This window comes from Frankliniella occidentalis, unplaced genomic scaffold (genome assembly GCF_000697945.3).
Source record: "Frankliniella occidentalis isolate FOCC.00 unplaced genomic scaffold, Focc_3.1 Scaffold47, whole genome shotgun sequence".
In the NCBI taxonomy this organism is placed as follows: Eukaryota; Metazoa; Arthropoda; class Insecta; order Thysanoptera; family Thripidae; genus Frankliniella; species Frankliniella occidentalis.
The window spans coordinates 15,066-32,016 of NW_026267177.1; the positions used below are offsets into that span (position 1 = coordinate 15,066).

General features: G+C 63.5%; 1 protein-coding gene across 1 annotated transcript in view; it reads right to left on the bottom strand.

Annotated features, from left to right (window-relative positions):
- The window catches only part of LOC113205442 (filamin-A), a 40,030-nt gene that overhangs the window by 13,477 nt on the left and 9,602 nt on the right, over positions 1–16,951 (bottom strand). The window contains exons 3-18 of the mRNA XM_026421075.2: positions 15,241–15,365; positions 10,591–10,721; positions 9,977–10,190; positions 9,773–9,890; positions 9,468–9,655; positions 9,212–9,370; positions 8,994–9,122; positions 8,682–8,900; positions 8,376–8,601; positions 8,236–8,298; positions 7,877–8,149; positions 7,549–7,800; positions 7,063–7,170; positions 6,415–6,672; positions 6,102–6,326; positions 5,855–6,022 (exon numbers count right to left, since the gene is read on the bottom strand). Coding sequence (XP_026276860.2) covers positions 5,855–6,022; positions 6,102–6,326; positions 6,415–6,672; positions 7,063–7,170; positions 7,549–7,800; positions 7,877–8,149; positions 8,236–8,298; positions 8,376–8,601; positions 8,682–8,900; positions 8,994–9,122; positions 9,212–9,370; positions 9,468–9,655; positions 9,773–9,890; positions 9,977–10,190; positions 10,591–10,721; positions 15,241–15,365 — 2,856 coding nt within the window. The remainder of the gene's footprint in view (positions 1–5,854; positions 6,023–6,101; positions 6,327–6,414; positions 6,673–7,062; positions 7,171–7,548; positions 7,801–7,876; positions 8,150–8,235; positions 8,299–8,375; positions 8,602–8,681; positions 8,901–8,993; positions 9,123–9,211; positions 9,371–9,467; positions 9,656–9,772; positions 9,891–9,976; positions 10,191–10,590; positions 10,722–15,240; positions 15,366–16,951) is intronic.

Here is a 16,951-nt window from a genome sequence, read left to right on the forward strand (position 1 = left end):
CCGCGCCAGGGCAGGTCAAGCTCGGTGCACCGCGTCCACTACATTTATGGGGCGGATCCAGTTGCGTGCTGCAGAGCGTACCAAACCTAAAAACCGAAACGCGCTCACTTTGCGTAGCCGCTGACAAGCATTATTAAGATCTTAACTAAAATAGGAACACTAATTGAATCGCCAAGTGTTTCGCACAGTCTACAACGTACAATACAAACACTCTGAAAACGTCAAACATGAAATATTTCATTCCGTCCTTCGTTGGGCACGCCGAGCCGCTGGTGGCATCATCCGCCTCCAGGAAGCGTTTAGCAGCTTCTCAGCTGGCCTCCCCTCTCCTCCCCTCCCGCCGGGGGGTCAACTGCACCCGCTGCGCCGCGGACGAGGCCGCGCGGCGGGTCGCGCGGACGCTTGCCTCTGGCCCAGTCACCGCGGCCCTCCTCGCCGTCCGCCTCCTCCGCCAAGACCGTCACGATTTGGGACGATTTCCCGCAGAATTGCGCAATATCCATTACCAGCGTTATTAATCCTGCTGTTGCAGCCGGGCTACGGGGCGGCAAGGACGCGCGCAGGAGACAGACAGAGAAGTGTCATCCGTCGGCGTCACCCACCCTGGCCCAAGCGACCTGGAGCTGCTCCAGTCGGGCTCCGCGTCCGAACTAGACGCGAACGTCGCGGGTGAGGAAACAGCCCGACTTGTGAGATGGAAATGGCGACGAGGGTGATTGTTATTCAGCGCAGAAGGCGGACGTCCTGTCCTGTCCTGCTGCAGGACGCGCGCACATCGGGGACGTGAGCCTCCGAGAGGGGCTCCCGCCCGCACGTGCAGCGCGTCCCTCTCGCGGGGACGTGCAGACGTGCATTCCGCAACGGAGAATGAAAGCGGCGGGCGCCGCGGTGAGCCCGTGAGCCCGTGAGCGGCGTGGGGCGCGCGCGGCTTTCGCTCGCGGGGACGCGGTGTTACCGCCGTGCCCATGTTCGACCGGCGATCGAACGTCGCAATCGGTGGCCGCTCCTGCTGACATTCTAGCCGCAGGGCGCCTCATCAGCACCGACAACGAACCACGCTCTGGATCTAGACTAAATGTCGTGTGTCTGGCTGGAGTCACACCAGCGGCAGCCCAAGCTGCAGGCAGCGGAGGTCGACCCCGCGGGCCCGCGGGCGGCTCCAGTCAGCTTCGCACCCGCGTCGCTTATGCCAGCCCAGCCCCACCCGTCCCACCAGGCTCAGCAGGGCCTCGGGGGCGTGGCGCCGGTGAAGGGTGCTCGGCCGGAGAGCTGATAAGATTGCCCGGCGCTGTCGGCGGGTGGCCTTCCCCTCGCGCCCGCCGGAGGAAGCGCCGCCGCCCCGCCCATAGCCGCTTACTTCCGACCTCACCTCACACGGCGCACCAGCCACGGCCGTCTGTTGCGTCGTTCTGGTCTTGCGAACAACGTGGACTCGTGTCCGGCCCAGCCAAAGGGCCGTGCTCGCGGCCACAGCAGAGGGATGTGAGGGCCGTACACGGGCTCCCCCGGCCGACACACACACTCACACACACCATTACCGTGGGAGAACGAGGTCTGCCCGCCTCGCTCTGCCACTTCCCTACCGGCCTACAAAGGAAAATAGGCCTGACCTCCGGTTTATTTATTTTGAACCGCGATAAAATAATTTCGATGACCTTTCGACGTTTCTGTCTGTGAACTTCTGTCATAGCCCGTAAATTTCTCTGAATTTTCATGAATTTCTAAACGAATAAAGATGTTTAGAAAAGTAGCTCAGAAAAGTTGCCCAGAGAAATTGCCCGGAGAAGTCACAACTCACTCAGCAAAGTTGCCCTGACAAAGCTGCCCAAAACAATTATTTGACAAGGAAAGTTGTTTAGGGACGGCGCTGACAAAAGTCACCGTCGCCGTGGTTCGTTCAGGTTTCTCCGCGTTTCTCTGTTCAGCCGTTTACACGGAGATGAGCTCGGTCATTGACAAGCCTTCGTCCCCTCTCATGCCGGAGGCTTATTCGCAGGTTCGCGCGAAGCGGAGTTCTCAGACTCGCCGGGAGTTGCACGACGCACGGCACGCGGTGAAAACAAGACAATTAAATCGGAAAGTGAGTGGCACTGCAGGGCGTGGCACTGCAGGCAAGTGGGGCTGCGGCTGTGGGGGGCTCTGCCCGTTTCGTACTTCCCTCTTCTTGTAATTGGACTCCTTTCCCCCCTCCTCCTCCCCCGCCCGCCTCGCCGTGAGCAGCTCATTGCGGCGCGCCCACTGCCGCCTCTGGACGTCTCGCGGACGCATTGTCTCCCCAGCCGCGGGCCCGTGGGGTGGGCCCGGGCGGTAAAGCGTGGGAGATGTGCTTCTAATTCTGCTACCGGAACTGCGCGCGGCGGCGAAAGTGGAAGGGGGCTATTCTCTCACATTAACGATTCCACTCCCGAAAATAACCGCCTATGGTCGCGCCGGAGCCGTCAGCAGGGCTATCACGGGGGCAGCCCGGGCCATCACCTCCGCCTGCCAGTCACGCGGGTGCGGGCGCGGGCGCGGGCCGCGCGCTCGGGGCTCACAGGGGTACTCCCCTGGTTCAGGCCGCCTCCGCCACCGCTCTGATTGTGATGAAGAGCCGGGTCAGGAAGGTCCCGCTCGCGCGCCGGTCCGCCGGAGACGAACGGATCGAACGGAACGGCGCACCACCCGAACGGCGGGGCGCGCGGCGCGGCGGGGAGGAGCGCGGGGCAGGCCGACCAAGCCATGCAAAGACGGCCAGCCAGCCTGACCTGATTGCACGCGGGCCTCGGAGGAGAAAGTCATCGGCCGCCGCGGCGTCAACCGGCGTGCGTCCTGGCCTCCCCGCCGCCCCCGGGCGCAGCGCACTGCACACACCACACCACCACACTACCCCTCGGCACTTCGGCGGGCGCGTGCGGCCCGTTGTTCGGCCCTCGCGCGTAAATACTGTCCCCCTCACAGAGGTTCCCGTTACTGGCCCCGGGGCGCTCCGGGCGGCGGCGCCAGTCGCAAGACTCCGGAACGACAGCGACGACAACGCCGTTGTTTTCTTACGCGCCTCGCATTCCGCAGCCGCGCGCCACGCTCGGCCGGCTGGTCCGGGGTCGCTCCGGAGGGGATCGGATCGCCCACGCTCACGCTCGTCTCCGCTAGCTCGCGCGGCCGAATCCTCCGTCAGCGGCGCCCCGCCTGAGATCCCCCCGCGGCCCCCTCCCCTGACCTACCCGCCGCGACCCGCCGCGCAGCTGCGCCGCTGGCCCTGGTGGCCCCAGGGGGGCCGCCGCGGTGAACTCCAAGGCGTGCTATGTGGCCTACTGACATGAATCGGCATGACTCGCCCCGCTCTTGCTGGCTCGCGGGGAGGGCAGGAGGGGAGGGGGTCCTCGTCCTCGCAGCAGCCGGTGTACGCAGTGCACAAGAGAGGGGAGGAAGGCAAGTACATAGGCCTCGGCCGGTTCCACGGAGGTGGCCGTGCAGGAGTCTGCCGGTCCGGTGAGGTCTATCCCGCCTGCTCCCCGCCGCGCGCGAGCCAAGAAGAGGTCGCGAGTGGGCCCCAAGCTGGGCCCCGGCCGCCACCCACTGGGCCTCCATACAGGGAGGGAGAGGCCCGCGGTCGGCCCACGCCCCGCCCCGGCCTTGCATTGCAGTGCTCGCGCTTTGACTCGCCCTCCCGTTCACCGGCCGCGAGGGCCGCCACGTCTGGAGCGGCCCGCAACAACCATCAGGTCTCAGAAGTTTATCGTTTCGTATGCGTGGCGCCCGGTAGCGTACAAGTACAGTACTTGACTAGGTACGGGACCGAATGTTTAGGAGGGTGCACGACAACAGACTTTTCGGTGTCCGTCAAACAACAGTTTTGGTGCGCGATGGAGAATATTTTCTCCCTGTGGGGCGCCAGGGCACAGATAGGAAGGCGCCGTCGAGCCCAGCCTGGGCTCCGCGTGGGGGTCGGCGGCGGCCCCTCTCCCAGGCTCGCGCCTATCAGCGGGTCCTGCGCGGACCTGCCGGGCCCCCGCCACACACAGGACAGGGCACTCCAAGGTGCTTCTAATCGCGGCGGCCGGCCCCGCCACCGGTCCAATGATGGGGCCCGACCCCGCGACCCCAGCGGAGAGGGCAGCCCTGGCCGGGGCGCTCGCGCGACAAACCGGTGGGGCTCGTTGACAATCCCCTCCACTCCCTCCACCAGCCCCGGGGCCCGAGGCCAAACCCTGCACGATGCCGAGTACTGTACACTCCAACGTCTTGTTCGAAATGCAGTACACAGGCACACAAACACATATGCCCCACTCCTTTCTCACATACACACACGCGCGTCTGATCTGTTCCGCTGAAGCACATTTCCAGTCAGCTTGTCGCAATACCTCTCTACGGCGACAAGCCCATCGAAGTGAACTGACGCCGCCGCTTGTCTGTGCCAAGAAACCAGGATTATTGAATTTATTTATGTGTTTGCTTTCTACCGAGCCGCGAGTTGTTGAGCGACTGGAGGTTGAACCGTCGGAGAGGCGCAGCGTCCTCGTCCTGCCCTGTCAACCCATGGAGCGACCGAGAGCGACCGAGTTCATTCCAGTTAGTCCCCCCCCCCCTCGCCCTCGGCGCGGCACCACTTCTACCTCTTCTTCTTGCCGCTGCTTTTTCCTGTCCAAAGAACATCGCGGCTCTTCGATCCATTTCCGATCGACAGAGGGGAAGAAAATGACGACGGCGGCCAGCGAGCGCGCCGCGAGCCGCGAGCTGGGTAGACTTGAGGTGAGTGGATTCTAGAGCAGCGCGGGGCGTGGTGGGGCGCAGCGGGGCCTTCCAGTGGAGCGTGGCCTCCACGCCACGCCGCGCCGCACTCAGTCAAGCCCGACGTCGTCGTCCGAAGCAAGCCGTCGTCATGCCTGCTCGGGGTTCGTGGCTCGTCCCGGCTGGCATGAGGACTCGGGCCGCAGCCGCACATGACGTATACTCCCCGGCTGCAGTCGGATGGTACTTTCTATGGAGAGATCTCTTCCGTTCATACTGGGCATCGCGGGAATCCAGCTTGAAGGAGTAGGAAAAAGTACTCTGGCTGCAGGACTCTCGACCGTGTTGGTGGAAACGTCGGTAGTACCGAAACAGTGCAGGGTACAGAGTAAGAGAGGGGCGGTGCATCGGCCGTGCACCCACGCCCGGTGCTGCACGGCGCACAGAGCTCCTTCACGGCGCCTTCCGGAGGCTCGGCTCAGTTCATCATCCTGCCGCACGCCCCGCACGCCCCGCACGCCCCGCACGCCCCGCACGCCCCGCACGGCGCCGCACCGTGACAGTTTTCGTGAGATTGCGGGACGTGGTTGGTTACGATAATTACCCCCCGGGACCAGGAGGCTACGAGACCGACGCGGCGGCACGGCGCTCGAGGCTCGGCGGTGCTCTTGTGCTTCCTCGAGGCGGCGCCGCCGGTTGGGCGCGCGGTCCGGCACCGGCACGGCAGGCGGAAGGAAGAAGGGAAAGGGACCGGCACGCGTGACGCGCGCACGGGGCTTGCTGGCCCTGCTGCGATGAGCGGCAGCGAGTCCAAGGACTGGGCGTCGGCGTCGTCAGCGGTAGAGTCGGTGATTCCGCAGAAAAGGAAGAAGACAAGGCGGCCGCGCGGCCGTACATGTGCACGCGGCTCGGCTCGGCCCTCGGCCCCACCCCACCGTGCGGGTAACGAGCGAGTTCCGGTCGGCCCTCGCGAGCGCGTTGAATAAGTTGCCTAGCCTCCTGGAGCGGGCGGCGGTCGGTCGGAAGAGTCGAATGGGTTGCCTATCGCTCAGGCGCATCTCGCTGCTCAGTTGTAGAGCGAAGCTGCTGTTTCGCGTAGATTACGAGTTTCGACCTCGCTAGGTCGGATTTCGATCCATCCACTTACCTGGCACAGTTTCGCCGTTGAACTTCATCTCTACGACGTGCGTCAGCAGCTCGTGTGGCACGAAGGAGGCGCGGAACCTCTGGTTGCCCAGGGTGCGCACCGAGCTCGTCACGTGGCCGCCGTTCACCAGGATCTCCAGGTTGCCGGAGCCAGCGCCCGAACCATCGACTTGAAGAGAAAACGAACGTTGGGGGCTCGATGCGGTTTCGTTTCGGGATAGCCGTCGATTCACTTTTCTGATACTCACTCTCAAACTCAACTGGTTGGCCCAGGACACCGTTGGGGATACGCCCCACCTGAATGGCGCGAGCGTTGTAGGCGTGCGTGCGGAATGGGGCGCCGCGGACCTGCTCACCCCGGACGTGCACGTCCACGACGTGCTCGCCCACCTCGTTGGCGGTGAATGTGGCCTCCAACAGCTCGCGGCGAGCGCCCCGAGAGAGGCGTACGGGCACGGAGCGGCGGGAGGGCGCTGGGGGCACAGTGAGAGCGGCGATGACGATCTGGAAGAGCTGAGGAGCTGCAGGAGGCCCTCTGCTGCCCCAACCACCCATACTCACACAGAATCTCGACGACGACCTGGCTGGGGTCTGCGGCGGGGTGGCCGTCGAAGGACGTGTCCACGGTGAAGTGCGCGGTCCGGTGCACGGAGACGAGGCGCAGGGCGTCGCCGTGCACGGGCGCGTCCAGGTCGTCGGGGTGCGGCGAGGGCAGCGGCGAGGCCATGCGCTTGGCGTTCACGTGGTCGACCTGGTGCTGGGTGACGACGCGCTTCGACAGCCCCGAGGACTGCTGCTGCTCCCGGGTTATCAGGTTAGCTGTTAGGCGGGGGAGTGAGTGAGTGAGTTAGCAAGCCTTACCGACGAGCTGGCATTAGCATGACTGAGGCTGTAATTCCGCTCCCTTATTTGCTTTGCACTGCTTTTGCACGTCGGTAACGGGGGGAACGCTCGCCCGCGGGGGGCGAGCGCGAGTTAGTGCGAGATTTCGCGACTGGAGGAGGATTCTACACCTGGAATTCAGCACCAGAAAACAGACGTGAATGGAGGACCCGTTTCGAGAGACAATAATAAAGAAATACAAAAACGATGGTAAAGAGAGTGGTCGGCATTCTAAACGCGCGCGTATCAACGAAATCGAGACCTTAAACGGAATTACAGCCGGATAATAACAGAAGGTGGCTTTGCCGGGCTTTGCCATGCACGTACAGGAGGAGTACTTGTCCTCGAGAATCCCCGTGCTTGACTGCTGCTGCGACTTGTACGCCACGTCCCTGTTGTCCCACGAGCCCCGCCGCTGGCTCAGGATCGACGACACTGCAACACACACGGTGCACAGAAGGACAAGGTCAGTTACGAACAAAAGACAACAGGGTAACGGGGCGGGGTGCGGGGCGGCACGGGGGAGACCAAGGCGGCCGCGGGCGCGGGGTCCCTCCATAAGAAAGACCCGCGACAGAAGCAGGACAGGCGTCACCGGTTACCCCATAACCATGAAGCCGTAAGCTCGATCCCCGACCGGACCGGACCCGGCCGTATTTGGCGCGCTCCGCCACCAGGCGGCGTCAAGCCAATCCCACAACCATACCGGCCCCGCCCCTGGGGGTTAGTCCACCCAACGTACACCAAAGCTTCGCGCCCGGCCGCCCACCCACCGCAGCAGGCGCGCCTCCGCAGCGCTCGCACGTCACGTACCTCGTGTGTTCTCCGTCCTCTTCTCGGACACGCCGTTGAGGTGGTAGGAGGGAGACAGCAGGCTGGGGCTGGCGGGACTCGCCCTCAGCGGGCTGGACGCTCGGTACAGGGCGGGGGAGGGTGATGGCGAAGGGGAGGGTGATGGCACAGGTGAGGGGGAGTGGCGGTAAGGAGAGGACCGCCCGTTGAGCAGGCTGTCCGTGATGTGCGCCCGGCTCAGACCCGTCTCGAGAGACGACGTTTGTCTGCTCTCTGTAACACCATATGGACGCTGGTAAACACAAGCAATCCTCAAGGGGGGAGTTGCCTAAAAAGGCAGCTGTCGTACCTGTGACGTAGTCTGACTTGAATTTGCTGCTGCTATTGTACTTGCTGTCATAGTCTGACTTGTACCGGCCCGAGTCGACGTAGTCTGTCGTCCTGTACTTGGAGTCGTACTTATTGCTGGACGACTTGTAGTCGGACTCGAAGGCGTCTGTCTTGTAGGCACTGCTGGACTGGTAAAGATCCAAGTCCGGGGAAGGTGAGGAGAGCTTGAACGTTGGCGAAGTGGCAGACTCCACGAGTTGAGGGGACTTGAGCTGCTCCCGTTCTTCTAAGTCTGGAAGAAGTGGGCATTGGAGGTCAAATCATGCGCAATTGTTCTTTAGCTAGTACTAAACATGAAAACTGAGAATATAGTCTCACTTGCTCTGATGCGTTCCTTCTCTCGTGACCGCTGTGTCCCTACCCGGAGTGGGAACGGGCTTCCTGCAAAGGCACAAGCGTCAGTGGTGGCTCCTCGGCGGCCACAATGACAAGAAGTGTGCTTTACGATGGAGACTCACCGCGAACGTCCTGGCCGTTGAAGTAGACGTAGACGCGGTACTTGCCCGCGCGGCCCGTGTTGAGCGTGACGCGGTACAGCGAGGCGCCCAGGTGCTCCACGTGGTGGGGGATGGTGCGCCGCTCGTGCACAATGTCCAGCTCCACGTCGCCGAGCCCGCCCGTGGCCGTGGTGTCCAGCACGAAACTGAAGGGCGCGTGAGGTTGGGCGCCGTCCATGTTCTCCAGCTAGGCAAGGTGGGGGTGTAACTTTTGGGGCCGAAAGGGAAAGGGGGGGGGAGGGCGACGTTGGGTAACACGGGACTAACCTTGATGCCGTTGGGGTCGAAGACGAAGCACGTGAAGGGCCCGCCCTGTATGTGCTGGCCGCCGTGCATGACCCCGATGGTCCACTCGCCGGCCTCGTCGGGCTGGAAGGTGGCGCTGTGCACGCCCCTGTTCTCGTGCACCGGGCAGTCCAGCTCGCGGCCAGTGGGCGAGCGCGCCACCACGCTGATCTCGTTCGTATTCGTTCCGTTCGAATTGATCTGCAAACACGCGAAGGCGACGCTCGCTATTACTGAGACGGCATGTCCTCAAACCAGTCGTGGTGGGTCTCTGAGCGAGGAAGGAGTACCCACCAACACCTCGACGATGGAGCCGACGGCGCAGGGCTCCATGCCGGTGTGCTCGATGCTGGTGAGCTCGGGCATGGCTCTGTAGTGGATGGGCGACCCCTTGACGGCCTCCCCCTCGTGTTTGATGATGACCTGGAGGGGAGAAACATGAACAGTGCTGATCACGCACTACTGATACGTACGGGGAGGAAAGGAACCAAGCCAAGTGTCTGAGACTCTACCTTGTGCATGCCGACTCTGACTGGTATGAAAGTTCCGGGGCCTCCCCGGGGACCGAGGTTCAGACGGCAGTCAACTTTGCTGCCACCGGGACCTACAACCTCGACGGACACCTCCCTCGGGTCGATGTCATCCTCCAGGAACTCGATCTTGAAGTGTGTCTGGAACAAACGGGGCAATCGGGTGATCGCGACGAACGTCATCAAGTGCAAGGCGGCGTGCGCGGCCCGACCGGTCCGACCCGACTACGCGACCCACCTGTTGGTCCACCCGGGTGTGGTGCGAGTCGGCCGACGCGACGATCCTGTCGCCGGGCTTGGACCGCGGCCGGACCCACTGAAAGTTGGCGGCGTAGGCCATGACGCCCAGGTGCTCCACCTCCTTGTTGGCCATGTCCTTGGCGCGCAGGATGGGCTCCACCCCCAGCCGTTTGCCGCCCTGGATGCCTGCGTGGACGGGCGGTACGAGAGAGGGTTAGTCGCATGATAACGGTGCGTGGCCTGCGTCGTGGGCCGCCGGCCCGCCAGGGCCAGCAGGGCGCCCGCAGCGCCTACGCGCCTCACCTGCATTCAGGTTGCTCTCCCAGCTGTCGGGGTCGAAGGCCATGTCTTTGAAGCCGGGCACGGGGCCGCCCATGGACTTGACGAGCGTGCAGAGCGCGCGGCCGTCGTTCCAGTCTCTCTGCGGGCAGGGCGACGAGGGTCAGTCGAGAAAACAAGGGGGGCAAAGGGGCGAGGGTGCCGGCGACAAACGGAGGGGCGACTCACGGTGAAGTTTCTGACGGGGGCCTGCGGGATCTGGTTGTTGACCCAGCGGAGGGTGGCGTGGAAGCCGGGCGAGTTCTCCTTCATGAAGTACGACAGGTAGGTCATGCCGGAGAGCTCGTCCAGGTACGGTGAGGCGAGGTACTCCGGTTCCAAGACCATGGGGATGCTGAACTCGCGCCGGGCGATCTCCATGGCTGTTCGGCAGTTCTCCACCCTGTGACAGACGGAAAGAGCAAAGGATCAGTCTCCGTGCTACGCGAGCAGTGGTAGGCCCTGGGCAGGCTCCCTCGTGCGCGGTGGGCTGTGGGCTGTGCGACGGGTCAGCAGGCCCCGTCCACGTCCAGCTCCGCGCAGACGTGCGTGAGCGGCTTAAGTCCGCGCGCCTATTCTTCCAGGAGTCATAAAACGTCTCGACTGGCGCCACTCAAGCACGCCGGAGCAACGTGGCGCGCTACGCGCGGTCGCAGGCCGGAGACGTTCCCACGGATAAGGACTTTTTTTAAAATAATAAAAACCTTATCTCGCGATCGTCAGGAGGAACACAAACTGTTGCTACACCTCAACGCACTCGTTGAGTGTGTGAGGGAAGAAGGCTAAAAGTAAGAAGCACTCACCTGTCCGAGGGGTCCAGGACCTTCCAGTGAGGGAACAGACCCGGCTTGCAGTAGTCCAGCAGGGCGCTGAGGGCCAGACCCGAGTTCCAGTCGGAGGTGAAGTTGTCGACGCGGCATTCTGGCAGCGCGGCCTGCAAAGCGAGAGGAAGGGGCGTTATAGCGGCGATAACAACAACAACACAGCACTGAGACGGGTCGGAGACAGGCCTGCGCCCCGGAGGTAGGCATTCCAATCGACACCTCCCGCCCGCCGCTCCGCGCCACCACGCTCCGGCCGCACACGCCGGTTTAGTGTGAGAAGGGGAAAACACGAAAAGGCAAATGAATTAATTGTAGTAGCGGGACGACGTATCTCATCTCATCCTCATCCCCAGCCTTGGCCGAGCCCGAGCACAGGTAATTGGAGACCAGAGCAGAGCGGGAGAGCGCTGCTCGCAGTGGCAGCGGGAAGGACCTTGACCAGGCAGCCGGCACGGCCCGGCCATTTGAAAGGGAGATGAGATTGTGTGATCCCGATCTTGTTAGGCTTCGCGCCGCCCGCGCCCGCCGCGACTCGGAGATGGGAGCGCGAGGCGCCGCGGCTCCGGCCGCCAGGGCCCAGCATCAACACAAGTGACAGCGGGGGGCAGGGCGGGTACGGGCGTCAAAACGCTCGTCCAGGACAGCGGCGTGCAGTCTACCCGGCCGTCTTTCTATCTCAATGTTTCAGTATGATTACTGTCGGGGATCGACTGGGATTTCGAACGGGCTGTACGAAGTTAAGCATGAGCGGGTTTTTTGCAAGAGCTGAAGAAGACTGTGTTTTTCCATCCTTCGCCCCGAGACATAGAAGGTCGACTGTCGAGTGGCAGCGCAGTGCCAAGAGCGCATTGTTAAATTCCAGTTCCGCAAAAGACCGTGAGACGCCCTTTTAAAGGCAGTTAGGGTCATGAGCCGGCTCCGCTGCGGGCGGGGCGGCGGGGCGGGAGCGGGGGCGCGCCCGGGGCTGGTCGTGCGTTCAGCTCCCCGGGCCGGCCGGCTGCTGCGGCGAGTCAACGCACCCGCAGCCCGCACCGTCTTCATTTAAACGACGTCGCGCCGGCGCCGGCCAGCGGCGGCGGGGAGGGGGCAGGGCTGAAGGGGGGCGGGGGAGGGCGGCCAGCAGGGCGCCAATGGCGCGCCTCTTCCGGTCCAGCCGTGGCCTTGGCGCCGCGACGCTGCTCGGCGGCGGCGCCACTTCGTCCGCGCCGCTCGGGACGGCCGGGACGGACGCGGCGGCCCCAGCTGCCCGTCGTCCCCCTGCTCGGCCAGCAGCCGCGCCCCACGCCCCCCGCGCTCGCGGCCGGGGACGGCGGCGCCGATGTGACAGACACGGCGCAGCCCCACGCCGCCGCTGGCCGTTAAGCCCGACGCCCCTCATCACCATACAACGGGGCGCCAGGCCGAGACGCCGGCGCGGGGATGACGTCACCCGCCGCGACGCCCCGCGAGAGGGGCCTTCCGGAGGGGGCGGCGGCTGCATCGTATGGGGGATTTAGAGGAGGGAAGACCGTGAAGACGCGGACGGAAGTGAAGATGAAGACGACTACCAAGCTCTCAAGCCCTCTCCTTGGTTTGTACTCCAGATCATCAACAAGCACAACAAGGATGTACTTGATTGAGTGAGCCCCGTGATCTCTGCTGCCTGACCGTTTTCAAAAGAGTACTCCTTTATCGGGAAAGTCATGACAAAACCCACGAAGACATTGCATTACACATTTTGAAACACACTTGATAAATAATGCGTTGACATTCTTAACAATTTGTTCTGAAATGAGGAAAAGAAAGGAAAGAGCTACAGGGCGGCCCACGCCACGTAGTCTCCACCCGCCTCCACCCCAGACCAGCTGGACCCCTGCCGGCCTCAGGATAGGCCACCCGCCCAAGGGGGCTGCGACCTGTTTGCCTAACTACCGGGCGCTATCACCAAACGACATAAAAGACTCTTGATTATTTAGCTTCAACACTCTTCAATCTTTTCTCTCAAGAAACCATACACCTCTTTTGGGATACAAATCATAATTATCCGCGCGAGACTGTCTCGAACGTGACAAAATAAACCTTTCTTATTTAGGCTCTAAGTGTAAAACTTTATCAATTCGTTGACGAAACCAGTGTATTAAGATCGTGGATGTGTTTCACGTCTTCCTCTCTACTAGACCCCTTCTGCTGAACCGTTATCACCACTCTCACAAAGCATGTGCTCGCGGCAGGCTATCACTGCGGCCAAAGGGGCAGTGCAAGGCACTCAAACTGGATCTCAGCCTCGACGCACCACGCACAGTTGTAACGGCCGCCCACCCACGCCTCTCGGCGGAGTGCACCCCGCCCCCTCTCCGCACCGCTCCGCCCCGCCCCACACCTCCTCCAGCCGCCGGCCGGCCGGCCGGCCTACATTTTGCGGCGCGGCGTGCGTACCGTGCTGTGCCGTGCCGCGTGCCGTGCCCTGGCATTGCACGCACTCGCGGCCCGCGCTTGGCACGCCGCCGCCCCCCGCACCACCCATTCAGATTGCGCCCCGAGTGGCTATGCCCCGTTGTCGATTTAATAAGTACGGCTCGATCTGTCGCGGCGCGCCGCCCTCCACCCATGATCGGCGACGTGCGGCCGTGGCGGCCCGCGCCGCGCAGCCATATGGCGCCAAGGGACTCGCTGCAGCTGCACTGCACGCTGCGTGGCGCGCTCGGCCCCACCGACCCTGGCCTGGCTACACGGAAGCACGTCCCGCCCCGGCCGTACGTTTCCACGTCGTCATCCCCGTCATTCATCACTGCAAAGAAGAGGGACGCCCCTAGCGCGTACAGCGACCTCCGCCGCCCCGTCGCGCCGCCGCTCATCTGCGTCAAACCGCGACAGTCCGTGCGACCCGCGCGCGGCGCCCGGAGTCGGGACAGCCCTCCGCCACGGCTCCCGGGTGCGGGGCTGACATGAGCACAGAAAACAGCGGCGTAGAAACGCGCTAAACGGAGTGACCCCCGCGGATGAATGCACAGCTTGTGCCACTGGGGCTTTGCGTACAGCGGCGACCTCCGCCCGGGACGTCGTCATTACGAGTGTGTGTGTGTGTGTGTGTGTGTGTGTGTGTGTGTGTGTGTGTGTGTGTCTGTGGAACCGCAACCTGCATAATTGGCGGCTCACTTAGCCCCCCCCCCATACCGTCCTCTCTGTACTGTTGCGACAACGCCCATCAGCGCGCGTGTTCCTACATTTGTTTGTCCGAGGGCCCCCTCCCTCACCCCTCGTCCCTAGCCCCTCCCCCGGCCCACGGGGTCCACACCCACTGATGTCGGGCCGAGCCGGCGGCCGGGGCGGTGCGGCGCGGCTGCTTAGCATACTCGCTACGATTGTAATGTCGGGGCGGGGCGGCGGCGAATCACTTCCCCGTCAGTCCACCTCCCCCTGCAATGGGCGCCTGCTGACCCCGCAGGGGTGGCGATGGCAGCCGGGTGCCGAGGTGCCAGGAGCCGGGTGTCGAGGTCCCGAGGTGCCGAGGTGCCAAGCGCCGCCGGGTGCCGAGGTGCCAAGAGCTGGGTGCCGCGAAGTACCGGTGCCGAGGTGCTAGGAGGAGGGTGCTGAGGTGCCAAGCGCCGCCGGGTGCCGAGGTGCTAGGAGCCGGGTGCCGAGGTGCCAAGCGCCGCCGGGTGCAGAGGTGCCTGTCTCCCACACACGGGATGGCGCGCCACCTCTCCGCCGCGACGCCGCTCCCCGCCACGCCCCGCTCATTAGTGCCGACAGCAGAAAGTTGAAAAGCAAAATGGCGGGTTACGGCCCCCTTGATGGCCGATGTGTTCTAGGCGCGATGCACGTGAGAACCAGGCGGCGGCGGCGGGCGCGGGGAGGCCGCGGGCCGGCGGGCGCGCGGGAGCAGCGCCGCCGTGCACCGGGGACGGGGTGGGTGTCGGCCACCCCCTGGTTGACGAGCACCAGGACCTTAGTCACGGTACCACAATAACAAGACGCTTATAGACCCACTGTTGGCGGGTGCTCGGTCAGACTCTACTGTGCAGTCTCGACAGGACAAATGGTGACCAAACAGAATGGGTTTTGGACTCGCTTGTTTGCCCCCCCCCCAGCCCCCAACCTCCCAGCGGCCCACTGCAAACAAATGAATGGCGTCGGAGCGGAACCATACGCGCACGCTCACGCAGGGGGGCGTAGAGGTAGGGCCGCGCGGCCTGGCCGTGAACTTGGCGCTCGCAGATCTTGACCTGGCTGGAATGTCCTGGCCCGCCGCGGCCGGGACGGGCGTGCACGCCGTGGGCACGCTACGCGCCGGCACGCTACGCCCCGCCACGGCGCGGCGCAGAGCGCTGGCGCTGCGTCCGGAGTCAGCGCCGCGACGCCGCGCCGGGGCTCCGGGTGAGCTCGCGGCGGAGCTCGGAGGGGTGCCCGCCCGCACGCAGCCGCGCCACCGGGCTACGCGGCCAGCTCACGCGAGCTCCGCAGGGGGGCGGGGATGGGGCGAGGGGAGTCGCTCCGCCCGCTTTTAGATGCGCAGCCACGTACTCGATGCGGCGGCGGTGAAAATTCAAATCAAGCCGTGTAACGCGTGCCCTGCCCGCCACGCCTTAGGGAGGGTACGATTCCCTGTCTCTCTGTCTCCAGGACTCTGTTGCTAGCTACGGTACTCACCCTGAGCCACGCGAGCATGAGCTTCTTTGGCGGGAATTTCGATCGTCCGATCTGGTAGCGGACGATGAGGGACCAGATGAGGCCCAGGATTAACTTGAGGTTGCCGTTGACTATGTCGACATTTCCTGGAACAAACGAGAACGGCGTAAAGTACAATGACGTGTCCAGCCGGCAGCGACAGCACACAGGCCGGCAGGCAGTGCTCCTAGCCCCGTCACCGACTTGAACCTGGGTGGGACACCCCTCTCCTCCTCTTCCCGTTCATTCACATTGTTTCCGCCATGCCTAAGATCGCTGCGTCAACGCCCGCCCCCCGGGCCGGCCCTGCCCTGGCCAGGCCGCGGAGGCGAGCAGAGCGCCGCAAACACAACATGACAGCACTGTACAATTCCCGGGAAGCGTTTTAACGTCGCCGGGCTGAGTCACTCCGCGGGACCTGCACGCGTCGGTCCTGGCGAGCTCTCATGCACGGTGGTCTGACGGGCGTGTCCTTCCCCCCTCTCCTCACCACACCTGCTGATTGAAGGCTCGCGGACAGCAGTTGATGGCTGTGAGATCGTTTCACCGCATCAGCCCCAGAATATCTTATTTTTAAAATCCAGAACCCCACCACGTTTCTGTCCAGTTTTTTTAAAGGCCCGTGGTGACGACACAGTCGTTTGTTTTGGCGCCGTGGTTGCCTCCAGGCCCAGGCAGCAGTCGAAACCAGCAGAATGCCTTCAGCCCCCGCGAGGTGAGAGACCGGCGGCATATTAAAAGGCGGTGACGTCAACGCCTCCCGCTTCTTTCAATCACTCCGCCACCAACGTACGGCCGAAAGATCATTTATCATTTCCCCGGTACCTTCATTATCACGTGTTTTTTTGTGGTTTTTTTTTTTAAAGAAAAATACTTTCTTTTTGCGTCCCGTTTCTTATCAAACGGCGTGCTGCTGGAGAGCGGCATCACAAGAACGCGGAGGAGCCCCATTCCGTTTCCTGGAGTGATGATGAGCTTACTGGGGCACCTCCCCCCCCCCTCTAACAAGCGTCCCGGCCGCGATGCCCGACAATAACAACAGTCGTGGGAAATCGAAAAAGCTGACGACTGGCGGCCTGGCGACGGGCATGGAGTATGAACGGCGGCCTAAAGTACCGCCGACCGAGGAGGCCTGAAGGGCGGGGCTGCGCAACGGCTCATTCTATGGACACGATGACAGTGACGCGCAGAGCAGCGTCGGCGCGGCGGTACGGGACGGAGCAGTTCTCAGGGGACTGCTTGCTTGCTGGAGCCGGGGCCGGCGCGTGTTTCCTTAGCGAGTGAGGGAAGCGGCCCGTCACGGACGTGTGGACGCGAGCAAGAGGGGCGCGGCAAGGCGGCGCGGAAGAGAGGTGGGGGAAGAGGGGCGACTTCCTTCCGTCGACACGGACACGCTGCCCGATAGGGCATCTTAGACACATTCTGCCGCCCCTTCCTGCTCCTCCTATTCCCACACGAGTTCCAATTCAAGCCGAACGCGACGTGCACATATGCGGGCTAAATCTGTAAATTAAATCTATTCGGTCGGTATGCTTTGCGATCGTGGCGCAAATGGCCCACATGTTTCCCGTGCGCAGGATGGGGCTCTGATCCGACTCTCCTCGGCTCGCGGTAACGCCGGCCGCGCGGCGGCTCGCGGCAGCTGGTCGGCGCTTGGCTCCCAAGGACCGCGACAGGTGTGGTGCCCCCCCCC